Source organism: Mustela nigripes, chromosome 16 (genome assembly GCF_022355385.1).
Source record: "Mustela nigripes isolate SB6536 chromosome 16, MUSNIG.SB6536, whole genome shotgun sequence".
NCBI lineage: Eukaryota > Metazoa > Chordata > Mammalia > Carnivora > Mustelidae > Mustela > Mustela nigripes.
This window is the reverse complement of record NC_081572.1, coordinates 5,393,499-5,416,741: the sequence shown is the minus strand read 5'-3', so window position 1 is coordinate 5,416,741 and position 23,243 is coordinate 5,393,499. Positions and strand designations below refer to the sequence as shown.

The window sequence follows — 23,243 nt, the reverse complement described above, 5'->3', positions numbered from 1 at the left end:
CACCCAGGCGCCCCTCTTTGGGCACTTTTGACAGGGTTATAAAATGGTGGGACCGCTCTGGAACATAGCATAGTGGTCCTCAAAAAATTAAACATGGGGCTACATGTGACCCATCAATCCCACTTTGGGGATAAATCCCAAAGAATTGAAAGTAAGGTGGAGAAGATTGATTTGCAGGGTAGCAGCATTATTCAAATTTCCAAGGGGTGGGAGCAATCCAACACCCACTGACAGATGAATGGATAAACAAAACGTGGTATTTAGATACTAGGAAATATTATTCAACCTTAAAAAGGCAGGAAATCTTGCCGCATGCAACATAGATGGACAGTATGATAAGTGGAAATAAGCCAGTTACAAAAAGACAAATGCTGTACGATTCCACTTATATGAGGTTTCTAAAGAAGTCAAATTCATTAACACAAAAAATAGACACAAATTCATTGACGCAAACATAGAATGGGAGTGAACCAGGGGCTGGAGGAGGAAGAAATGGGGAGCCGGTTAATGGGTACAGAGTTTCAGTTCTCAAGAGGAAAAGTTCTGGAGACACTGTGGCCCAATAATGAGAATATACTTAACCCTATTGAACTGTACATTTACAAATGACTAAGATGGTAATTTTTTTTTTTTTATTTGTTTGTCAGAGAGAGAGAGGAGTGAGAGTGAGCACAAGCAGACAGAGTGGTAGGCAGAGGCAGAGGGAGAAGCAGGCTCCCGGCTGAGCAAGGAGCCCGATGCGGGACTCGATCCCAGGGCGCTGGGACCATGACCTGAGCCGAAGGCAGCCGCTTAACCAGCTGAGCCACCCAGGCGTCCCAAGATGGTAATTTTTTAAAAAGATTTTATTTGTTGATTTGACAGAGATCACAAGCAGGCAGAGAGGCGGGGGCGGGGGGGGGGGGGAGGCTCCCCGCTGAGTAGAGAGCCCAATGCGGGGCTGAATCCCAGGACTCTGAGATCTGACCTGAGCCAAAGGCAGAGGCTTTAACCCACTGAGCCACCCAGGCGCCTCTAAAAAATTTTTTGAAATTTTTTTTCCTACCTTGTTTGAGGAAAACATCAGCATTCTAGAAACTGACGGGAAAGCCAAGTTTTTTGGTAAACGCACTGACACCTGCGGCTGCTCCTAGAACCTACAGGTCCCCGACCTGAGCGGCAGCCACCAGCAGCGCTCCTGTCCTCCAGCCCCGCCCTCCAGACCCACCATCCCCGGGGGGCAAACTGACTGGCCGGTTCTCCTCCTCCTTAATGGGGTTGTGTGCAATTTGGAGTTTTTCATAAACCAGCACTCTTGATGGTATAGCCTTTAGTTGATGGGGGAGTTTTGTAGTAAGAAAATAGGACCTCCCCTAAGTCGTTCCGGAACGGGTTTTTATGCCAAATTCCCAAAGTTTTATATATTTTCCTGGTTTACCACTGACTAAATTGTGAATAAGACTTTACCCCCTTTTACTATCCAACATTCGTTTTTGTTTTTTTTTTTTTTTTTTAGATTTTATTTATTTATTTGACAGAGATCACAAGTAGGCAGAGAGTCAGGCAGAGAGAGAGAGGAGGAAGCAGGCTCCCCGCTGAGCAGAGAGCCCAATCCCAGGACCCTGAGATCATGACCTGAGCAGAAAGCAGAGGCTTTAACCCACTGAGCACCCAGGCGCCCCATTATTCAACATTCTTAAAGTTTAATAATTTTTTTAAAGATTTTATTTTCATTTTTTAAACATTTTATTTATTTGAGAGAGAGAATGATAGAGAGAGAGCATGAGATGGGGGAGGGTCAGAGGCAGAAGCAGACTCCCTGCTGAGTTCAATCCCAGGACTTCAGGTTCATGCCCTGAGCCAAAGGCAGACGCTTAACCGACTGAGCCACCCAGGCACCCCTAAAGATTTTATTTTTAAATATTCTATAGCCCCAACTTGGGGCTTCTGCACTGAGCCAGCCAGATGCCCCCTTAAAGTCCTATTTTGGGGGTGCTGAGTGGCTCAGTCAGTTAAGAGACTCTTGGTTTCTACTCAGGTCTTGATCTTAGGGTTGTGAGTTAAAGTCCCATGCTAGGCATGGAGCCTACTTTAAGAAAAAGTCATATCTTAGGTTTACATTTCAGACTTGTTCAATAAAATGCAAATAATAAAAAATAAAACGTAAAATAAGTTTCTATAACCCAAAAAGAAGCATTTATCCTGTATTTTGGGGGGGCTTGGGTTTTTTGGTTTTAATTTTAAGTATGCTCCACACCTACACCCACACCCAGCGTGGGTCTTGAACTCACAATCCCGAGACCTGGAGTTACCTTCTCTACTGACTGAGTCAGCCATAGTCTACATTTTTGGAGGCACATAGTTTCATTGAGGGAACTTCTATTTTTCTTTTTTAATCAGAAGGATAGCTTCTATTAACGTAGAAACAGAAAATCACCATGCTTCAGCTTCCCAATTCAGGCAAAGATCCACAGGGGATGCTGACTAAAACCATTCAGGGATGGACGCCTGGGTGGTTCAGTGGGTTAAGCCTCTGCCTTTGGCTCAGGTTATGATCTCAGGGTCCTGGGATCGAGCCCCACATTGGGCTCCCAGGGAGCCTGCTTCCCCCACTCTGTCAAATAAGTAAATAAAATATTAAAAAAAAAAAAAAAAAACATTCAGGGAAAGTTCACTGGAGAGTAGGCAGGGTGACAAAGCCTCATCACCCCCTCTAGCTTACTTCTTAATCACAAAGTAAATAGCAAATTTTTTACAATGGAGAGAGATGGCAGTCACTTCCTTAATAGTCACTAACAGTGATGGAGCTCCTATCCTGTGGCACCCAATAAAACACACCCAGCACCATCTAGGACCATCCTTGCCAAAAATGTTTCGCCTAAATCTAATCAGGCTTTTGGACACAACTTCCAGTTTGCAGGAAGCTAAAAAAAAAAAAAAAAGTCCAATGACACCATGAGGAAGCAGTCAGACAAAATAGACAGCGGGACTTCTGCAGATCACTACTGGCCTGCCTCTTCAAAAGGTCAGCTGGGGGAGAGTAAGCAAGAAAGAGGGGTGCCCGAGTGGCTCAGGGGGTCAATGAAGCATCTGCCTTCTGCTCCAGTCATAATCTTGGTGTTCCTGGGATTAAATGCCTTGTCAGTCTCCCCGCTCAGAGGGGAGCCTGCTTCTCTCTTCCCCTTCCCCTGCCCGGTGCACTCAGTCTCTCTCTCTCAAATAAATAAATAAAATATCTTTAAAAAATAATAAATTGAATAAAGAAAGAAAGAGATAAATCAATCAAATGCAATGGATTGGACTCAAATTCAAAAAGAAACAGTTTTGGGGCACCTGGGTGGCTCAGTGGGTTAAAGCCTCTGCCTTCTGCTCAGGTCATGATCTCAGGGTCCTGGGATCGAACCCCGCATTGGGCTCTCTGCTCAGTGGGGAGTCTGCTTCCTCCCCTCTCTCTGCCTGCCTCTCTGCCTACTTGTGATCTCTGTCTGTCAAATAAATAAATAAAATCTTAAAAAAAAAAAAAGTTTAAAAAAAGGAAACAGTTCCAAAAGACATTTTTGGGACAACTAAGAAATTCTAATATGGACTGAATCATGGATAATAGAACATTCATTTTCATTTTCTTTTTTAAGATTGTATTTATTTATTTGTCAGAGTGAGCACAGGCAGGCAGAGTGGCAGGCAGAGGCAGATGGAGACGGAGAAGCAGGCCCCTGCTGAGCAAGGAGCCCGATGTGGGACTCCATCCCAGGACGCTGGGATCATGACCTGAGCCAAAGGCAGCGGCTTAACCAACTGAGCCACCCAGGCGTCCCGCTTTTTAATTTTCTTAGATGTGATAAAGTTATTGAGATTGTGGGGGGCAGAGGAGGAGGAGAAGAAGAAAAACGGGGAAGAGAAGGGGGACGAAGGGGTGGAGAAGGAAGAGGAGAAAAAGAAGCAGGCAGTGTGTTCCATTTCTCTGGGTAGCCCTAGCCTCCTTAATCATGTTTAGAAGGGTCCAGCAATGAGGAAAGGAAGGGGCTCCTGAGCCCACTGAGTCCGTGGCCTCACTGCCTCAGGGCCAGGGTCTCCTTCTCTGGGAGAGTGCCTCTATCCCCCACCCCCAGCAGGGGTGTGTATCCCCTACCCAGTCCCTCTAATGGGCCGTGCTGGCAGGCTGCTCTCTGAGCGCCTACATCCCTGAGTGGACTGTGCACCTGCTGGAGTAGATCAGGTCTTCGGGGCACTTGTGCTCACCTGGCATGCCCAGACCTGCGTGCCTCCACCAAACTGGGGCTCTTGCCACAGTGCTCGCAAGTCCAGGAGCCAGTCCCTCTAAGTAGTTGGCCTGTGCAGAGGAGCTCTCAAAGACCACTGGGCAAGCCGGCAAGGGTGACTGTGGCTCGAACAGTTGCAGGGAGCACTCATGTGTCCCTGGCACTTCCACATCAGGTCCCACTTGCTCCATGATCAATCTGAGAGCTGGCAGTGCACAAGCCTCTTTACAGAGGAGAGCACTGACAGCTGGGAGGCTTTGCGGCCCTCCCATTGGGTTCAGGCGCACTTTCACTGAGCACCTGCTATCTGCCAGGCACTGTGCTAGGCGCTGGAAATAAAAAGATGGGCTAGAGAGCATCCTTCTCAAGGGTCACAGTCTAGTGGGGAAGAGAAACTCCTAAACACATCATTTCAAACCAGTGTGGCAAATGAGTAGAAAAAGCCATGTCCTGGAGGCGGGGGCTGGCTCCAGGGGCACATAATCCCACCAAGGGTGCAGGGAGGTCAAGGAGGCTCTCTGGAGCACGTGACATCAGCACCAGGCACGTGACATCAGCACCAGGCCTTCCAGTTAAAGAAGGATAAACCAGGTGGGTTGGGGGCAGGGGAGGGAGAATGGAGACATCCTGAGCAGAGGACCTGGCCTCCAGCAAAAGCACGGTGGCTCCAAGCTGCACGGCCTGGGCACTGGGGCTGCTAGCCATGGGGCATTGTGTGGCACCTGTTGGGAGGTGGGGCTAGAGAGGTAGACCAAGTTGGGGTCCTGGAGCAACTACAGAGGCTCCAGCTTGAACACGTGCAGCACTTGAAAGATCGCAGGCAGAGGACCTCGGGGGGGCCAGGTCTGTGAACCGCATTGTCCAGAACAACTGTAACAATTTGAGTGCCTACTCCATGTCAGGTCAGTGCTGGCCACTTCACGGGCATTACTCAAACGTCAAGGAGGTTTAAGTGCCTTGCCTGAGGACACTCGGGGAAGCAGTCCTTACTGGGATCTCCCTCTAGACACACGTGGAGGCGGGTGAGGCCGAACGGACCCAGGGAATGACAGATGGGGCTCAGGCATCCTTGGGCCCGCGCGGGCACCGGCACCGGACGAAAGCCACGCGCACACGGTCGATGGCCGTCAGGGCAGCGGGGCTGCTCACCGCCTTGAGTCCGGAGGTGGGTGGGCAGCCAAGAGGCCACCGCCCCCCCCCCCCCCCCCCGGGGGTACCGGGCACCCGACTCCGCAGCCTGGAGGGGTGGGGAGGCGCGGCGCCCGGGGCCGGCCCGGAGAGATGGGGGAGGCTCCTCCTCCGCCCCCGCCGCCGTCGGTCGGGGCGCAGGGGCTGGGCGCCGAGGGAGCCGCAGCCTTTTCCGGGGGGCGGGCCCGCGGCGGCGGCGCCCCGGCTCCTGCCCCGACAGGTGCGCGCCGCGCGCAGGAATGCGGCGGGCCTGACTCACCAGCGCCTCCTTCCCACCTGCCGCCCGCCCCATAAAGCGGTCCCCTCCCCGCGGCCGCCGCCCGCCCTCCCCGCCACCCGCCCTCCGGACAGTCCCGGCTCGCCCGCGCGCTGCAGCCGGAGCGGCCGAGCGGAGCCCAGCGCGGGGAGGGCGCCAGTCCGCGCCGAGGTAGGTCGGGCCTCCGACCGCGGCAGGCGCGGGGGGCTTGGGCGCGGGGCAGGGGGGCGGGACGGCGGGCCAGTCGGGGGTCGCCGGGCTGCACCCCGCCCGCCCCTCGAGTGCCCCGGGCCGCCTGTGCTGGGCGTCCGTTCTGGGAGCCTGGAGGCGAGGAGGGGAAAGTGAGTGCCCACCGCAGCCCGGCCAGCACATCCAGGGGCCCTTTTGGGAAGGCCGGGTGCCTTTTGTTTCCTCAGCTCTTCCCTTCCTAAAGGCTGCCAGGCCTTGGCCCCATCCTGCCCGGGGCAGCTGCCTGGGCTGCCAAGGTGTGCCCTGGGGGCAGCTGGGCGCAGAGGGGCCGTGGGGCCGGCTAAGGCTCTTGGCCCTGAGACCTCGGGGCTAGGAAGAGAGGCCTGAGGGTTGGGTGGGTGTGCGGGAGAAGTGGGCAGAGGCTAGGCAGTGGCTGGCAGGCCTACTGGGCTGGGCCCACTGGGGTTTGCAAAGAAGGTGGGGGAGCAGCCACCTATGGGCAAAGGCTCTCCATGTTTGGCGAGGCCTTGCCTGCTGTGTACAGTGCCGCGGTCCCTCTGTCTGTGGCCTGGGGAGTCCCTGACTCCCCTCTTGACCAAGCACAGCCGAGGCTGAGGTCTGGGGAGTCCCTGACTCTCCTTTTGGCCAAGTATACGCCTGCCCTCCTCCCAAAGTCGGTTCAGGACACGCTTCCTCCAGGAAGCTCTCCTGACCTCATTCAGCAGCCGTGGGGGCTATGCCCAACACTGATCCTCCTCAAGGGCTTGCCCCTTTCCCACTCAGCCCCTGGTGGCCCTCTGGCTGTGGTGCAGGGACTTCCGATTCCGATGGCTTCTGACAGCAGGGCTGGGCTCCTTCCCACCCCAGCACGGCCTTGCCACACCCTGAGCCCAAGGATCTGACAGAGCTGGAAGTGAAGGCTGAGGGTCTCTCTCCATCTTTGAGGGCTGAGAGGAGAGAGACAGCTGGGGGACAGCGGGGGACAGAAGAGAGACAGCTGGGGGACAGTGGGGAAAGCGTGCCTGTCTCCTGGGCCCCGATTTCCTTGTGTGACAGAGCTGCCGAGGGGCCCAGGAGTTGGGAAAGCGGGGGTCCTGTGGGATGGGAGAAAGCCTGGTTCCGGGAGAGCCCCCAGGGTGGCCGGGACTGTTCATGTCCTGAGCACCTGGCCCAGCCTGTGGCCACAACCTCCAGGAAACGCCTCAGCCTAACTTTTCTGTGAAATCTCCTTGTTTTTAAACTTTTTAAACCCAAGTTGGAGTCAAACAAAAACACTCTTGAGTGCATAGCTCGCCCCCTAACTGCCATCTTAGGGTTTCTGAGGATGACAAAGAGGTTAAATGGGGCAGGTCTGGACTGCCCTGGTCCTGTCCAGGCTCCCCCACTGCTGGCCAGAGGATGAGGTGCCCCGGCAGCTTTGTGCCCCATCTCTATCTCGTCTTCTGGGAAATAGGGGTATCATGGTCATCTCCCACCCGGTTCCTGCGTAGATGACACGGCCATCACGTGGGTGAAGTGCTGGGCACGAGCCTGCTCTGTGCCCAGCCCGGGAGGGTGAGTAAGAGCCGGGCTTGGCCCTCCAGTGCCGGTACCTGCATGCATAATGGTGCCCCGGGGAGGTCCCAGTCTGTGGCCCGTATTGTGCAGCCTGTGGGTGTGGTGCCTACACCCCAAGGCTGCGGGAAAGTCATTTCCCCCAGAAAGCCGCCCCCCCCTTGGCTGGCTCAGGGCTTCCTTACCCTAGGCCCCTCTGAGATGGCAGTTCCTCCCCAGCCTCTGGATGTTTGGGGGCTGCTGGTGGCCTCCTCGGAGGGACATGCCTCAGAGGGAGGGAGGAAGTACCTTCCTGCCCCCTTCCACAGGCTTCCCCAACCCTTAGAGGGAAGTTTAATGGGGGGGCCTTAGCTGCTGCTGCCCACAGGCTGGGGACTGAGGAGTGGTACCAGGAGAAGGAACCCGTGAACATGCCGGGGGACTGGTCCTGGACAAAGAAGCCGGGGCTTTGACATCTGTCCTCCGCTCTCCCGGCCTGGTGGCTCTGCCCAGTTCCTTCTCTTCCCAAGGCAGCAGGCCACCCGTCTTTTAAAAGGCCTCAGGGTTGTCAGTGCCTGCCCCGAAGGTCACTGAGGAGCTGACACAGGGTAGTAGTGAGCCAGAGGCAGGCGCCTTCCTGGGGAGACTGGCACAGTGAGAGTGTGTTTGTGTGTGTGTATATGTGAGAGAGAGTATGTGTGAGAGAGTGTGTGTGTGAGTGAGTGAGTGTGTGTGTGAGAGAGAGTGAGAGTGTGTGTGTGTGTGTGAGAGAGAGAGAGAGGGCAGGAGGGCATGTAATGTAGCTCCAGGCCGACTTCTGAAAGGATGATCTGCTCAGGAATCCAGAAAACTCAACTCTGGAGCAGGCAGGGTAGGGGGTTGGGCAGGGGACCCCACCAGTGAGGGGCCAGGGTGTCATTGCAGAGCCAAGCTGGGCACAGCCAGCTCCCACCTCCCCTCTGCAGGCTCCAGATCCTGGGAGGGCCCCCCACCCCCCTGGCCACAGCACCTTCATCCAAGGGCAGTGAGGCCACAACAAGCAGGGGATGGAAGGGTAAAGCCAGGCCCTCAAGGGGTGGCCTCCTGTTGGGTGAGACCTGACCCAGGCCCACTGGGATCTGAAAGGCAAAGGGAGAATAAGCCTTGCCCTGCTCTCCACGAGATCAGCATAGAAGCCCTGGCATGGGGACACGCTCAGAGCCCCCAGTCCTCAATGGTGCCAGGGTGGGGCGTCCCAGGGCAGGATGCAGGCCCGCAGCGCATCTTAGCCACTCCAGAGACGGCAAGAGGAGCTGCGGCGGGGGTGGGGGGTGGATACCTGGACCCCACCGCTTGCAGGCTGGGTAGCCTTGGAACATCACTGACACTGTCTGAGCCTCAGTTTCCAGCCCTGTGTGGTGGGAGCGCTAGAGCTGTGACCGGCAGGGCTGCGGGCAATGGAACATCTTCCGTCAGCTCTGGCTGTTACACAGGAGGAAGAGGATGGCAGGACCCCGTCCCAGCCGCTGGAGCCGGCTGCTTCTGCTGGCCGTCGTGCTGGGCGCCAGCTTCCCAGGGGAAATGGGTGAGTGGGTCTGGCACACGTCTGCAGCACCCTTCTGGGCGGGGGCTCCCCTTTCGAGGTAGTGCCCTTCCACGGAGGCCAGCCACAGGGTGTCTTTCCCCTGACGCTCACTTGGCCACTCAACAGACAGCCAGGGCCCGCTGCGAGGGCTGGGGAGCACGAAGCCCAGAGCCCCGGGGAAACCGCCCACTCGGCGATCTGAGGCACTCGCAGGTGTTTCTCATGGGAACTTGGAGGAGAGACCCATGACTCTCTTCCGGTCGGCTCCTACCATGGAAATTTGGCCTTCAGAACAAGCTGTGTTGGGGCGCCTGGGATAGGCCACGACGGGAACATGGGTGATGCCACAAGGCAGGGCTTCCCTGCCCCCACCAGAACCAGTGTTGAACACTGACCACCCACCATCGTCTGGAGCCCAGGAGGCCCCCCACCGTGTATACTGAGTGTACACCGTAGGTCCTCACTGTGATTTTTTTAATTACAAATTTTCTTTTTGTTAAGATTTTATTTATTTATTTGAGAGAGACAGAGCACCTGTGAGCATGAATGGGGGGGCAAGGGGCAGAGGGAGAAGCAGACTCCCCACTGAGCAGGGAGCCCGATGCGGGGCTCGATCCCAGGACTCCAGGGTGATGACCTGAGCCCAAGGCAGACGCTTCACCAACTGAGCCACCCAGGCATCCCCCTCGCTGTGATTTTAACTGAGCAGAACCAAAGAGAATCCTTGTAACCCTTGGGGAAACTCCGAAGTTTTCTTTCATTCATTTACTAACAATTTTTTGTGTGCGGGGCTTGGGCTGGGGACTGGAAACAGCAATAAGCAAGACAGACACGGTCCCCTGTGCCCTGGAGGAGCAGGGGAGGGATGGCCAGGGTGTCCCCACCAGCAAATGGGCCAGCCCTGCACCATCCGGGCTTGAGTGGAAAGCTCAGGTGTGAGACCCGGCTCTGCCCTGGCCACGCTGGGCGGACAGACCACCTACACCGGCCTCCGCTTCCTCCTCCGTAAAGCGGGAGAGAACCCCTGCCTCTCTCCAGTGCTCACGGGAAACGTCTTGGCCCCTGGTGAGGTTCATCTCACTGGGTCTGCTCGGCTCTGCCTTTCAGCGAACCGCTGCAAGAGGGCCCAGGTGAAGAGCTGCACCGAGTGCATCCGTGTGGACAGGGAATGCGCCTACTGCACGGACGAGGTGAGCTTCTGTCGCCTGCCCACCTTCCTGAGCCCAGTCCCAACGCGGCTGCCCCACCCCACCCCGCCGTGCCCCACCCCGCCATGCCCCACCCTGCGCTCTGGCCCAGTCCACACCTGCCGCACCCTAAGCCCAGCCTCAGGCCAGGCGGGTGTGGAACAGGCAAGGGTCAGGAGAGATCCAGGGCTGGGACAGCCGGGGGATGGGCACAGGCCCCCCTGACCCCATCTCCTCTGGCCAGATGTTCAAGGAGCGGCGCTGCAACACCCAGGCAGAGCTGCTGGCTGCGGGCTGCCGGTGGGAGAGCCTGGTGGTCATGGAGAGCAGCTTCGAGATCACAGAGGTGCCCGGAGTGGGGGTCAAGGGAAGCGGGCTGGCCCATGCTCGAGTCCAGCTGTCTACAGGGGTCCGCCATGTCCGCTGGCTGGGCTGAGAGGCTCCCTATCAGATCTCTGGAGTGACCCTCCAGCCTCCCCTGTCCCCCTCCCCTGGACACAGGACACCCAGATCAACATGAACCTGCAGCGCAGCCAGGTATCGCCCCAGGGGCTACGGGTCCGGCTGCGGCCTGGCGAGGAGCAGCACTTTGAGATGAAGGTGTTCGAGCCCGAGAAGAGCCCGATGGACCTGTACATCCTCATGGACTTCTCCAACTCCATGTCCGACGATCTGGACAACCTCAAGCAGATGGGGGAGAGACTGGGTATGGCTGGGCCAGCACAGAGTACGGTGGGGTGGGGAGCGGAGAGGGTGGCCTCATCTTGCTGGCCGGGCCCCCGCTCGGAGGACCTGGGCTCAGGATGGCTACAGCCATGCCACGAGGAAGGATAGGATATCTGAGCCCCCCAAGAATTCCCTCCCCTCCCATTCTGAGGCAGGGGTCCCAGCCAGACCCCACTAACCACTCAGGACTTCGGAAAAGGCCCAGCTGGGTGGGCAACAGAACCATCTGGCCCCTACAGGGAGCATACCCGGGGCTGTGGGCCAAGACTCTGCCCCAGTTCTTCTCCAGTCCCCTGGCTGCCCCCTCCCTTGCTCCATGCGTGACTCTGCCCCCCACCCCGAGTGCCATTTCCCGCATCTGTGGACAGGGAGAAGGGCTACTGTGAGCCTGAACTGATGTTCACACGCGAGGTATCGGCAGGAGGTTATTTTCCGTCTTCCTCCTTCCCGAGCCTGCCCCTGGCCCCCTCTGCTGATTGGGGGGTGTTGGGGCTCAGTCATCCCCTCTTTTTCCTGTTGAAATCCAGCCCAGGTCCTGAAGACGCTCACTGATGACTACACTATCGGATTTGGCAAGTTTGTGGACAAAGTCAGTGTCCCTCAGACAGACATGAGGCCTGAGAAGTGAGTGGCAGAGGGGCACATGGGGGGCTCCATTGGTGAAGCGTCTACCTTCGGTTCAGGTCATGATCCCGGGGTCCTGGGATGGAGCCCTGCGTCAGGGTCCCTGCTCAGTGGGGAGTCTGGGAGTCTGTTCCTCCCTCTCCCTATGACCCCACCTCTCGCTTGCTTGCTCTCCAATGAATAAAAATCTTTCTAAAAAGTAAAATAAATAAAGTGCTCGCTTCGGCAGCACATACACTAAAATGGGAACGATACAGTGAAGATTAGCATAGCCCCTGCACAAGGATGACAACGCATATTCGTGAAGCGTTCCGTATTTTTCATTTGCTTCCAGACTGTGGTAGACCATGGGTGTCTGAAAGCACAGATAAGGGGGGGGGACTTCTGTATATTAAATCATCACATTGTGCATTTTAAACATGTTACAGCTTTGTCAGTTCTACCTCAGTAAAGCTGAGAAGAAAGCCAAGTTGAATAAATAAAATGAAATGAAATAAAATAAAGTAAAATAAAATAAAATAATAAAATAGTCTAAAAAAAAAGGACTGAGTGACTGAGTGATCAGGTGTCCCAGCCACAGGGCTCACCTCCTCTCAACCAGGGCACTTACAAGTGTTCTGGTCGAAGCAGGCCAGTGGGACACTTTTAGAGAGGGTGGACACAGGATGGGCACAGGGTCTTCTCCCCTGACTCTGTCCCCCTCTCTCTCCGCCTCTGCCCAGGCTGAAGGAGCCCTGGCCCAACAGCGACCCCCCCTTCTCCTTCAAGAACGTCATCAGCCTGACAAACAACTTGGACGAGTTTCGGAATAAACTGCTAGGGGAGCGGATCTCAGGCAACCTGGATGCTCCTGAAGGAGGTTTTGATGCCATCCTGCAGGTGGCCGTGTGCACGGTGAGTGTCAGGGACAGCCCTGCCCACCCACATCAGGGCTGTGCTTCTCTGGAAGGGCATGAGCTGCCCACTGGCCGGCTCTGTTGCCAGGCAATGACCCCCAGGCCCAAAGACAAGTTCAGACCCTCCAGGGAGCCCTCAGTTACAAGCCAGGCTGAGATGTGCTGGGATCCAAGGCCCCCCAGCCTGAGCAGTCAGTCAGCTTTTGTACCAACCAGCAAAGCAGATGTGAATTCTGGGGTTCTGGAATCTTCCATGCCCTGAAGCCAACCTACCCCCAATCTCCTTGCTAATGCCAGTCTTCGAGGACCCACAGTCTCCAACTGCACTGGGCAGCTGAAGAGGGTGGTTTTTACGTGCATGGTGATTTTTTTCATTTTTGAAAATAATATACCTATCAAATAAACAATTTGGAAAACAGAGAGCAGAAATTGCCCATAATTTCATCACAACCAGCCAGCCAATCACTTGGTACCCCACCAGCATATTTTGCACACTTTTCCTTACTTTATATAGCTGAAATCAGTATACTTATAATTCTGAAACTTACTTTTTCTTTAATTAACACTATCACAAGCATTTTCACTTGTAATACATAGTTTTCCAAATTATCCGTATATTTTTCTAACTGCCATGCACAGCTGTATCTATTTTAACTGGTCTTTTCTTTCTTTCTTTTTATTTATTTATTTATTTGTTCATTTGGGAGAAAGAGAGAGAGCACAATCAGGGAGAGCTGCAGAGGGAGAAGTAGAAGCAGGCTCCCCGCTGAGCAGGGAGCTTGACGTGGGGCTCCATCCCAGGACCCTGGGACCATGACCTGAGCCAAAGACAGACACTCAAAAGACTAAGCCACCCAGGTGCCCCTAACCAGACTTTTCGTTCACCAGTTGCATGTATGCATTTTCCCATGCAGTTGAAATATTCCCACCAGGGCGCCTGGGGGGCTCAGTCGTTAAGCAGCTACCTTTGGCTCAGGTCATGGTCTCAGGGTCCTGGGATCAAGTCCCGCATGGGGCTCCTTGCTCGGCGGGAAGCCTGCTTCTCCCTCTCCCACTTCCCCTGCTTGTGTTCCCTCTCACTGTTTCTTGCTCTCTGCCAAATATATAAATTTAAAAAATCTTTAAAAAAAAAATCGATGAAACAAGATGGGATCGGGAGGGAGACAAACCATAAGAGACTCTTAATCTCACGAAACAAACTGAGGATTGCTGGGGGGAGGTGAGGGAGGGATAAGGTGGTTGGGTTATGGATGTTGGGGAGGGTGTGTGCTATGGTCAGTGCTGTGAAATGTGTAAGCCTGATGATTCACAGACCTGTACCCCGGGGGCAAATAATACATTATATGTTAAAAAAAATGTTTTTTTTTTTTTAAATCAAATTTAAAAAAAGAAAGAAAGAAATATTCCCACAGAGTAACTATGAAGCCTTGGGAGGCCAGTCAGATGACACTGGCTCGGGTCTCGCGTGGTGACCATGTGTGCACAGAGCCCGTCCGCATCCGTCCTGATCCTGGTCGCGGCTTTCTGCCACCCACGGGCTGTTGGTCACATGGTCCCTGATGGGAGCACCTGCGGCTCAGCTGAGCTCGTGCTGGGTCCTGTTCTCTCTATCACACTCTGCACTGAGACCTAGGTCCTCAGCAGGCGGCCTGCTCAATGGGCCTCCCCACTCCTTGTCGTTCCCAGAGGGACATTGGCTGGCGCCCCGACAGCACGCACGTGCTGGTGTTCTCCACCGAGTCCGCTTTCCACTACGAGGCAGACGGCGCCAACGTGCTGGCGGGCATCCTAAGCCGCAACGACGAGGCGTGCCACCTGGACTCCTCGGGCACCTACACGCAGTACAAGATGCAGGACTACCCGTCCGTGCCCACCCTGGTGCGCCTGCTGGGCAAGCACAACATCATCCCCATCTTCGCCGTCACCAACTACTCCTACAGCTATTATGAGGTGCGGGGCTGAGGCCGCCCCGGGCCGGAGGGGGCAGGAGGGGGCTGCGCGGGACTTCTCAGACGTCCTCCCCACCCCTCCTTCCAGCTCCTCCTTCTTTCCTTCCCAAAGCCTTTGGCTGCCCCAAGGGTGGACCCCGATGGGAAGGGGAGTTCAGGTGCCCATCCCCCTACCCCACTCCCAAGCGAGGAGGGGTGAGGAGGGCAGGCTCCAGAGCACACCAGGCCTTCAGGGAAGATAACGGCAAAGCTCCTGGCCGCATTCAGTGAGGTGAGACTTGTGGAGGGCTTAGCCCCGGGCTGGCACTCTCCCCCGCAGAAGCTGCACACGTACTTCCCCGTCTCCTCGCTGGGAGTGCTCCAGGAGGACTCCTCCAACATCGTGGACTTGCTGCAGGAAGCCTTCCAGGTGAGGCCCGAGCGCGGCCCCGGTCGGAGACCTTCAGGGGCAGGGCTGGAGGAGGCAAAGTAGGCAAAGGATGGCTCAGGCGGAGGTTGAGAAGTAGGCCAGGCATGTGAGGAAGGGCTCTGCTGTTCCCTGGGGACCCTGAGATGCCCCCCCTCTTAGCCTGGCCCCAAGTTCCTGCGGGCTCTGCCACCCTGACCCCCCACCCAGTCCACCTCAGTCCTCCATGCGGAGTGGGGGCAGCCCAGCCAGACCGGGCCAGAGTGGGTGAGCCCAGGCTCCCCCTCCCAGACCGCTCATTGCTTGTCCTCCTCCAGCTCATTCGTTCCAACCTGGACATCCGGGCCCTGGAAAGCCCCCGAGGCCTGCGGACAGAGGTCACCTCTGCTATGTTTCAGAAGACGGACACTGGGTCCTTTCACATCACGCGGGGGATACCGGTAGGCCTCTGTGGGGTTTTGGGTAGGGGAGGATGGGCACAAGGCCCTGCAAAGGGGGTGGGGGTGTCTGCCCGAGCAGGGGTCAAGAGCATCGCCTTTATAGGCTCCTGGCTGACCCTTGATCTCGGGGTCATGGGCATAGAGATTACTTAATAAAAAAAAAAGATTGGTTTAAATAATAATAATAAAAAAGAGCGGTGCCTTCCGAGTCAGACAGGCCTGGGTTCGAAGCCCCCTGGGTTAACCACTTGGATGACCTGGGCGCCTTTCTAGCTTGTCCTCGTCTGCGGAATGAGGATTAATCACAGAGCTCGGAGGGCTGCCTGGAGGAGGGAGTGGGCCACAGGTGCCTCTCATCAACGTCCATGTGGCTGGGGTCTTTGCAGGGCACTTACCAGGTGCAGCTGCGGGCTATGGAGGCGGTGGACGGGACCCACGTGTGCCAGCTGGGAGAGGAGGACCGGAAGGGCACCATTCACCTGAAGCCCTCCTTCTCCGACGGCCTCTGGATGGATGCCGGCATCATCTGCGACGTGTGCCCGTGTGAGCTGGTGCGATGCGGCCCCGCCAGGCGGGAGGGAAGGGCTGGCCCCCTGCCCAGGGAGGCCCCGAGGGGTGAAGCAGAGCCTCTGGGGGGCCGCATCTGCCTTGCGGGGTGCCCTGAGGGGCAGAGGCAGCGGAAGGGTCCAGGGGCCCTGTGACACCCGCCATGATCTCCTTCCAGCAAAAAGAGGAGCTTTCAGCTCGCTGCAACTACCATGGAGACTTCATGTGCGGGCACTGTGTGTGCAGCGAGGGCTGGTGAGTGCGCGGGAGGCCCCGGCCGCTGCAAGGCTCTGACGTCGGCCGCACGGTGGACGCCCGGCTGAGGGCGGGATGGCGGGTCACAGAAAGGCTTGGAAAGGGTCTGGCCCCATAGCGAGGTGACTCCAGCTCAAAGTGCTTCGAAACGCGTAGACATAAAGGCTGTTTGCGGGAAGAGGTGCAAGTATCAGGACAGTGGTGGACAGCAGAGTGTGGGACTGGCTGATGGGGACAGACACGAGAGGGACCCTTGCTTTTCACTCCATCCCGCTGTGGTAACCTTCTGAACCATGCGTACATGGGATCTGATCAGAAACAAGCTCATCGGGGCGCCTGGGGGGCTCAGTGGGTTAAAGCCTCTGCCTTTGGCTCGGGTCAGGATCTCAGGGTCCTGGGATCGAGCCCCGGTATCAGGCTTTCTGCTCAGCAGGGTGCCTCTTCCCCCTCTCTCTCTGCCTGCCTCTCTGCCTGCTTGTGATCTCTGTCTGTCAAATAAACAAATAAAATATTTAAAAAAAGAAAAGAAAAGAAAAGAAAGAAAGAAACAAGCTCACCGTAAGGGTAGTGAGGGCTTTTAAAGCTACAAGACACTGAACAAGCCCATGGTGACTTGAGGAAGGGACACTGGGAGGGTTTTGGGAGGGACCGGCGTTTGGGTCTCAGCTCAGGCAGGCACTGCTGTCTGTGTGACGTGGACCCTCGGAGGCCCTCTCAAAGCCTCAGCTTCCTCATCTGTATAATGGGTCGGCAAAAGCCCCAGCCTTCCTCTGAGGCTGTGGGGAAGTAACTGGCTCCTTCCGCAGGAGCGGCAAGACCTGCAGCTGCTCCACGGGCTCGCTGAGCGACATAAAGCCGTGCCTGCGGGAGGGCGAGGACAAGCCTTGCTCCGGCCGCGGCGAATGCCAGTGCGGCCACTGCATCTGCTACGGAGAAGGCCGCTACGAGGGTCCATTCTGCGAGTATGACAACTTCCAGTGTCCCCGTGCCTCCGGGGTCCTGTGTAATGGTGAGCTCAGTGGCCCCTGTGGCCAGTGTTGGGGGGGCTCGGGACACCAAGGGCCACCTGGGTATCCTGACCCGGGGGGAGGGCCAGGCCAGGAGTCAGAATCCCCAAGTTTGGACCTAGCCCCTCTCGTGGTTCCCCAGGTGCCTCCCCTAAGTCCATCCCAGGCAGGACCTCCCTCCCCTCTACAAACTTGATGTCCAAGGCCCCTGTTTATGCTTGAGACTCTCCCCCTGAGGTCCTGCCTTCTCTGCCCACCCTCAATGTCCAATGAGGGGGGGGGGGTCCCAGTGCCGCGACGGTCCTCCCTCTCCCAGGAGATGGCACGTTTGCAGCAGGCAGACCTGGGGTCCTGCGCCCACCATAGTCCCACGGGCTTTGTGCCTTGAAACCAGGGCTTCCGAGCAGGGCACGGAAGTCATACAGAGGCCCCAAGAAGGATTGGGTGGTTGAATGGGGGAGAATCAACAAAAATCCAGCCCTCACATGCTTACTTAGCCCCAGCCATCTTCTTGCCCCTGGAGGTCAAGCCCTTGCTTTCCTACCTCTCCTCCCTTCTTGCCTTTGTCTGTCATGTTTCCCCTTCAGTCCTCCACGTGGGAGTGGGTTCAAAGAAAGGAAAGGAGAACTGGCTGTATCTGGAGGAAGGCAGACATTTGGCACAGACAGAGCTGTGGGAGACGAGGGGAGGTAGAGGCTGCTGGAGAAGGAGGCAGGACCAGAATGCGGGGCTGTGGGTTCCAGTTCTAGCCGGGTCCCAACTTTTCTTAAAGGGCCAGAAAGGAAATACTTTTGGCTTTATGAGCTCTATGGTCTCCGCCACGACTACTCAGCTCTGCCACTGTAGCAGAAAGCAGCGATAGACGATATATTAACAAGTGAATGTGGCTCCATTCCAATAAAACTTCAGCAGAAGTAGGTAGTGAGTTGGATTTGGCCTGCAGGCTGTGGTTAATCAATGCTTATTCTGGTTTAAGGATAGTAGACTTCATCCTTCGGCAAAAAGGGAGTTATTGGAGGGTTTGACTTCATTTTCAAGCTATTTGTATGTTAATCTTGTATCCAGCCACTTTGGTAAAATCACTTATGAATGGGGCACCTCAGTGGCTCAGTCAGTTAAGCATCTGCCTTTGGCTCAGGTCATGATCTCGGGTCCTGGCATGGAGTCCTGTGTTGGGTTCCCTGCTCTGTCTCGCTTTCAAATGAAATCTTAAAACAAAAAAAAGGGCATTATAACTTAGAAAAATTTTTTAAACACTTATAAAACTTAGTAACTTATCTGCAGGTTCTTTTTGCTATTTTGCAACATGTCCCTAATATATTTTAAGATTTTATTTTTAAGTAATCTCTACACCCAACGTGGGGCTTGAACTTCCAACCCTGAGATCAAGAGTCCCACACTTCACTGACTGAGCCAGCCAGGCACCCCTTGTTCCTAACATTTGAAATAATGGAAGTTTTATTTCTTCCTTTCCAATACTTCCACGTTCTATTTCTATTTTTTTTTTTTTAATCTTATTGCATTGGCCAGAACTCGTTAGGCGTTCTTAAACCAGAGAGGCACACAATTGGATTTGTGTTTTGGGATAATGACTCTGGCTGTAGAGCGGAAAGTAGAAGACAGAATGGAATCAGAGAGATGGCGGGAAGGAGATTCCAAGAAAGTGAGGAAGAGAGGGATCAGCCTCCGACTGGAGAAATCCCAGCTCGGGCTGAGCAGCCACAGGCCCTCCTGGGCAGAGGGGCAGCGTGGACTGCAGGAGTGAATGTGGCTCTCCTCTCCTCTCCCTCCCCACTCTCTGCAGACCGGGGACGCTGCTCCATGGGCCAGTGTGCGTGTGAGCCTGGCTGGACAGGCTTGAGCTGTGACTGCCCTCTCAGCAATGCCACCTGCATTGACAGCAGCGGGGTAGGCGGGGGCATGAGGAGGGAGGGCAGGGTGGCAGAAGGGACCGTAGCCAGAATCACCCGCCCTCTCGGGCAGGGATGGGAGCACTGGTGCCTCACCAGGGCCTCCTCTTGTTCTAGGGCATCTGTAACGGGCGTGGCTACTGCGAGTGTGGCCGCTGCCACTGCAATCAGCAGTCGCTCTACACGGACACCATCTGTGAGATCAACTACTCAGCGGTGAGGCCCAGATCACTGGGGTGTGGGCATGGGAAACTGAGGCACCGGGCAGGGCCAACAGGAGGCGCCGAGCCTGATGACAGAGGAGCCGGCCAGGGGTGTGAGTTAGGCTAAGGGAGCCACAGTCCCCATCTCCCCTCCTCTCCCACCCAGATACGCCTGGGCCTCTGCGAGGACCTGCGCTCCTGTGTGCAGTGCCAAGCCTGGGGCACTGGTGAGAAGAAGGGCCATATGTGCGAGGAGTGCAGCTTCAAGGTCAAGATGGTGGATGAGCTCAAGACAGGTGTGAGGCAGAGTTGAGGACGGGGCTGCTAATAACCTAGGCAGAGGGCGTCCGATGGGTAGGGGGTGTCACTCAGCTGGGCAGGGCGGTGGCGCTGGGCAGAGGGCTCACAATCCAGGTTGAAGTCATGCAGACCAGAGCGAGGGAAGCAATTGAAGACTGGGGTGAGGTCACAGAACGCAGACAGGACCCACAGACCCTGGCAGGAAGCCCAGCTGAGTGGGGACCGAAGAGTCCAGGGAGGGGGAACCTGGCTTAGGCGGGAGGCAGATAGCCAGGCTGGGATCTGAACACAGTAGAGGCACATAACTGGCCCAGGGGGGCGTACAGTCTCTTCTCCTCTGGGTCAGATAAACATTCTAGAAGCCAGGTTCCTGAGTGATGCCCAGGATGGGGAGGAGGGGGCACAGACTGGCAGCCTTTAGATGCTCCTGGGCAAGGACAGGGCAGCGCCCCAGCTCGGCCTGGCTCTGTGCTCCGGACCTTGCGTTCTCCTCCCCGGGAAGGGGCCTCCCCACCACAGTGGGCACGGTGGGCCCCAGGGTGGAGAACGCCTCCCCATGCCTGGGGTGCCCTGCTCACTGTCCACGGGCACAGCAGAGGAGGTGGTGGAGCACTGCTCCTTCCGGGACGAAGAGGACGACTGCACGTACAGCTACACGGTGGAGGGCGACGGCGCCCCCGGGCCCAACAGCACCGTCCTGGTGCACAAGAAGAAGGGTGAGCTGGCAGCCGGGGCCGGCGGGTGGCCTGGCAGGCTCCAGTGGGGAGTGGGCAGTGCCCCCCTCCTTCTCTTCCTCTCCTGCCTCCACAGACTGCCCACCCAGGTCCTTCTGGTGGCTCATCCCTCTCCTCCTCTTCCTCCTGCCGCTCCTGGCGCTGCTGCTGCTGCTGTGCTGGAAGTACTGCGCCTGCTGCAAGGTGGGGGCTCCTCGGGCCCGCCCCCCGCAGGGGGCCCTGCTCACCTTAGGGGCCCCACCCCCCACCGGGTCCCCACTAACCCAGGGGTTCCCATCCCCCATGAGGGGCCCCATCCCCTGCCAGGGTCCCCACTTACCCCAGCCAGGGTCCCCACCCCCGCCAGAGTTCCCATCCCCCACCAGGTTCCCACCTCCCACCAGGGTCCCACCTCCCCCCAGGGGCACCACTCACCTGAGGGCCCCACCCCACCAAGGTCCTCATAGGTGACAGAGGCCAGGTGAGCTCACGTCTTCTGCCTAGCTCTAGTGGCCTCCCCCACCCCAGCCCTTTGCCTCTGCCAACCATCAGTGGCCGGGACCTGAGACGACTTGCTCTCAGGTCAGGCACGTGTGAAGGGCCATGGGAGCCGACAGGGAAGAGAGGGCCTTGCCCGCCAGGAGCTGATAGTCTCACCGGTCAGAAGAGCTAAAAAGGCAGGAAAGCATGGAGCAGGGCCCAGCACAGAATACTTGAATTGTAGGAACAGAGAAGACACCGTGTAGTAGCCCCAGGATTGTGGGATATTAATGTATATTACAGAGAAAAAGACATCTACGATCAAGTACATTTGAGAAAGAGGCTTCTTCTCTGCAGGACATCTCAGAGCCTTTGATCTAGCTATATGCATAGCGAAACACTAAGAGTGGCATGGGGAATGACATCAGTGCTTCTCCAATGGATTTGATCATAGATCCTTTACTTAAGAGACATTCTGGCAGGACCAGGGTCCCGTGGCACAAACTTTGAGAATCCTCTGCCCCCATCACCCTCTGTACTCACTCAGTATGCTCCACACCTAGACCCCTTCAACTTCTGTGATATCCTGGTGTCTGGGGAAGGCACTGTTGCCCCACTGGACCATTGGCATGGAGAGGAGGGTACCTGGAGGGGCTTCCGTGGGCCGAGGCAGCTGTCCCAGCCCTTATCCACCCCCCCACCCTGTCTTCTAGGCTTGCCTGGCACTTCTCCCTTGCTGCAACCGAGGTAATGGCCCAGCACCTGCGGTGGTGGCAAGGGCTCTGACCGCTCCTTCTCCTGGATAGGGTCGAAGGGAAGTAGGGGCTGAGTCTGGAACAGAGGCAGGTGGTCTGGGGTCCCATCCAGAGTGGGTGTGGTGGGGAGGGTCTAGGGGGAGGCCCCATGTGGAGGACCCCGTCCCGCAGGTCACATCGTAGGCTTCAAGGAGGACCACTACATGCTGCGGGAGAACCTGATGGCCTCGGACCACCTGGACACGCCCATGCTTCGCAGTGGGAACCTCAAGGGACGGGACATGGTCCGATGGAAAATCACCAACAATGTGCAGCGGCCTGGCTTTGCCAGCCACACCTCCAGCACCAACCCCACAGAGCTGGGTGAGGATGGGAGCTTGGCACCGTGGCTCCCGGCAGTGTCCCTGGGGCTTGGGGCCCGGGGCCCATTCCCCACCGTCCCAGGGTTCCAGTCACAGCATTCCTGTTCTCTCTGGGTGTTGGGTGCACACAGGGGCTTGGCTTTGACCCTTCCTGATGGGGCTCTGGACCTCAGGATCTCGGCCCGCGGCCCCCCCGCCCCCCACCATCTTAGCATGGAGGGTCTCCCAGGGTGCCTGCCACGCGGGGGGCTGATGACCCCCATCCCTGCCTGTCCCTAGTGCCCTATGGGCTGTCCCTGCGCCTCGCCCGCCTTTGCACTGAGAACCTGCTGAAGCCTGACACGCGAGAGTGTAACCAGCTGCGCCAGGAGGTGGAGGAGAATGTAAGGGCCAGAAAAGCTGATCTCTGGGCACGGGTGTGATCCCGGGAGAGGGAGAGCAGAGGCAAAGCTGCTGTGGAACCTGGATTTTTCCAAGTAGGAAAGAGGAAAGAGGGGCTTCCTTGAATATGTGCCCGGCCTGGGGTCATCCTATGAATGTTTCCAGAAGGGGACAAGGCAATGTGCAGGCCCCTGTGCATGTCCCTGGCCAACCATGCCCATTGGGCCTGGATGGCTCTGAGTAGGGAGGCTTACCCAGGGCCCCAGCCTCATGCCTTTCCTTGCCCGGCAGCTGAATGAGGTGTACCGACAGATCACAGACTCACACAAGCTCCAGCAGACCAAGTTCCGGTGGGTCCTGGGGGCCCAGGGAGAGTGGGGGGAGCTGCCCAAGCCTCCCACTCTAGGGGACACCCCCCAAGCAGGGCATGGCTGCACCCCCACACTGTGCGGCTCACAGCCCCCTCTTGGTCCCCCACAGGCAGCAGCCCAACGCCGGGAAAAAGTGAGTTGAAGGCACACAGGTGGGGCAACCCCAGTTCAAGTGTCCTGCCCCCAGTTACCTGGTTACTGAGAACTAGAGCCCGGATTTGAGCCCAGCCTGTCTGACTCCAGCGCCCATAACCATAGCATCTTTTCTGTCCTGCATCTGCTCCTGAGAGCCTGCCTAAAGGGGGGTGGCTGGGAGGGTCTAGGGAGAGGCCCCACTTCGTAGATGAGGACCCTGAGGCTCCAGGGGGCAGAGTGGCTCGACTGAGGCTCAGGGTGAGGTGGCGGACCAGCCTGGGCCACCAGGACGGCCGGGTTCCAAAGACCCCGCACCTTTTGCTGCCAGGCTTCTTGTCCCACGCTGGGGAGAGGACAGGCAGGGGCAAGTGCCAGCATCGTGGCTGGCCTGACATCCCCACCTAACTGCCTGTCCCCGCCCCCGCCCCAGGCAGGACCACACCATCGTGGACACGGTGCTGATGGCGCCCCGCTCCGCCAAGCAGGCCCTGCTGAAGCTGACAGAGAAGCACGTGGAACAGGGGTCCTTCCATGAGCTCAAGGTGGCCCCAGGATACTATACCATCACGGCAGACCAGGGTAGGTGGGCAGGCTCCCCGCACCGCTCCCTTGGGCCTCCTACCCCGCTG

The 23,243-nt window shown here is 57.0% G+C and overlaps 1 protein-coding gene and 1 non-coding gene across 8 annotated transcripts in view; both read left to right on the top strand.

Moving 5' to 3' along the window:
* Positions 1-5,745: 5,745 nt before the first annotated feature.
* ITGB4 (integrin subunit beta 4) overlaps positions 5,746-23,243 on the top strand; it is a 29,863-nt gene continuing 12,365 nt past the window's right edge. For 3 of the 7 annotated variants that reach the window (XM_059378947.1, XM_059378946.1, XM_059378943.1), the window contains exons 1-24: positions 5,771-5,853; positions 8,877-8,968; positions 10,076-10,158; positions 10,400-10,501; positions 10,657-10,861; positions 11,409-11,505; positions 12,228-12,399; positions 14,088-14,351; positions 14,670-14,759; positions 15,074-15,196; positions 15,583-15,747; positions 15,921-15,997; positions 16,804-17,006; positions 18,809-18,912; positions 19,032-19,130; positions 19,284-19,413; positions 20,014-20,133; positions 20,228-20,334; positions 21,324-21,357; positions 21,537-21,728; positions 22,007-22,110; positions 22,400-22,458; positions 22,589-22,612; positions 23,045-23,193. In XM_059378947.1, the coding sequence (XP_059234930.1) occupies positions 8,887-8,968; positions 10,076-10,158; positions 10,400-10,501; positions 10,657-10,861; positions 11,409-11,505; positions 12,228-12,399; positions 14,088-14,351; positions 14,670-14,759; positions 15,074-15,196; positions 15,583-15,747; positions 15,921-15,997; positions 16,804-17,006; positions 18,809-18,912; positions 19,032-19,130; positions 19,284-19,413; positions 20,014-20,133; positions 20,228-20,334; positions 21,324-21,357; positions 21,537-21,728; positions 22,007-22,110; positions 22,400-22,458; positions 22,589-22,612; positions 23,045-23,193 (2,785 nt within the window). In that variant the 5' untranslated portion in view covers positions 5,771-5,853; positions 8,877-8,886. Of the gene's footprint in view, positions 5,854-8,876; positions 8,969-10,075; positions 10,159-10,399; positions 10,502-10,656; positions 10,862-11,408; positions 11,506-12,227; positions 12,400-14,087; positions 14,352-14,669; positions 14,760-15,073; positions 15,197-15,582; positions 15,748-15,920; positions 15,998-16,803; positions 17,007-18,808; positions 18,913-19,031; positions 19,131-19,283; positions 19,414-20,010; positions 20,134-20,227; positions 20,335-21,323; positions 21,358-21,536; positions 21,729-22,006; positions 22,111-22,399; positions 22,459-22,588; positions 22,613-23,044; positions 23,194-23,243 lie in introns of all 7 variants that reach the window. The other 4 variants (XM_059378949.1, XM_059378948.1, XM_059378945.1 and 1 more) reach the window with 2 other exon arrangements.
* Positions 11,719-11,826, top strand: LOC132004669 (U6 spliceosomal RNA). Its single transcript, XR_009400613.1, has one exon. It is a non-coding gene; the product is annotated as a U6 spliceosomal RNA (small nuclear RNA).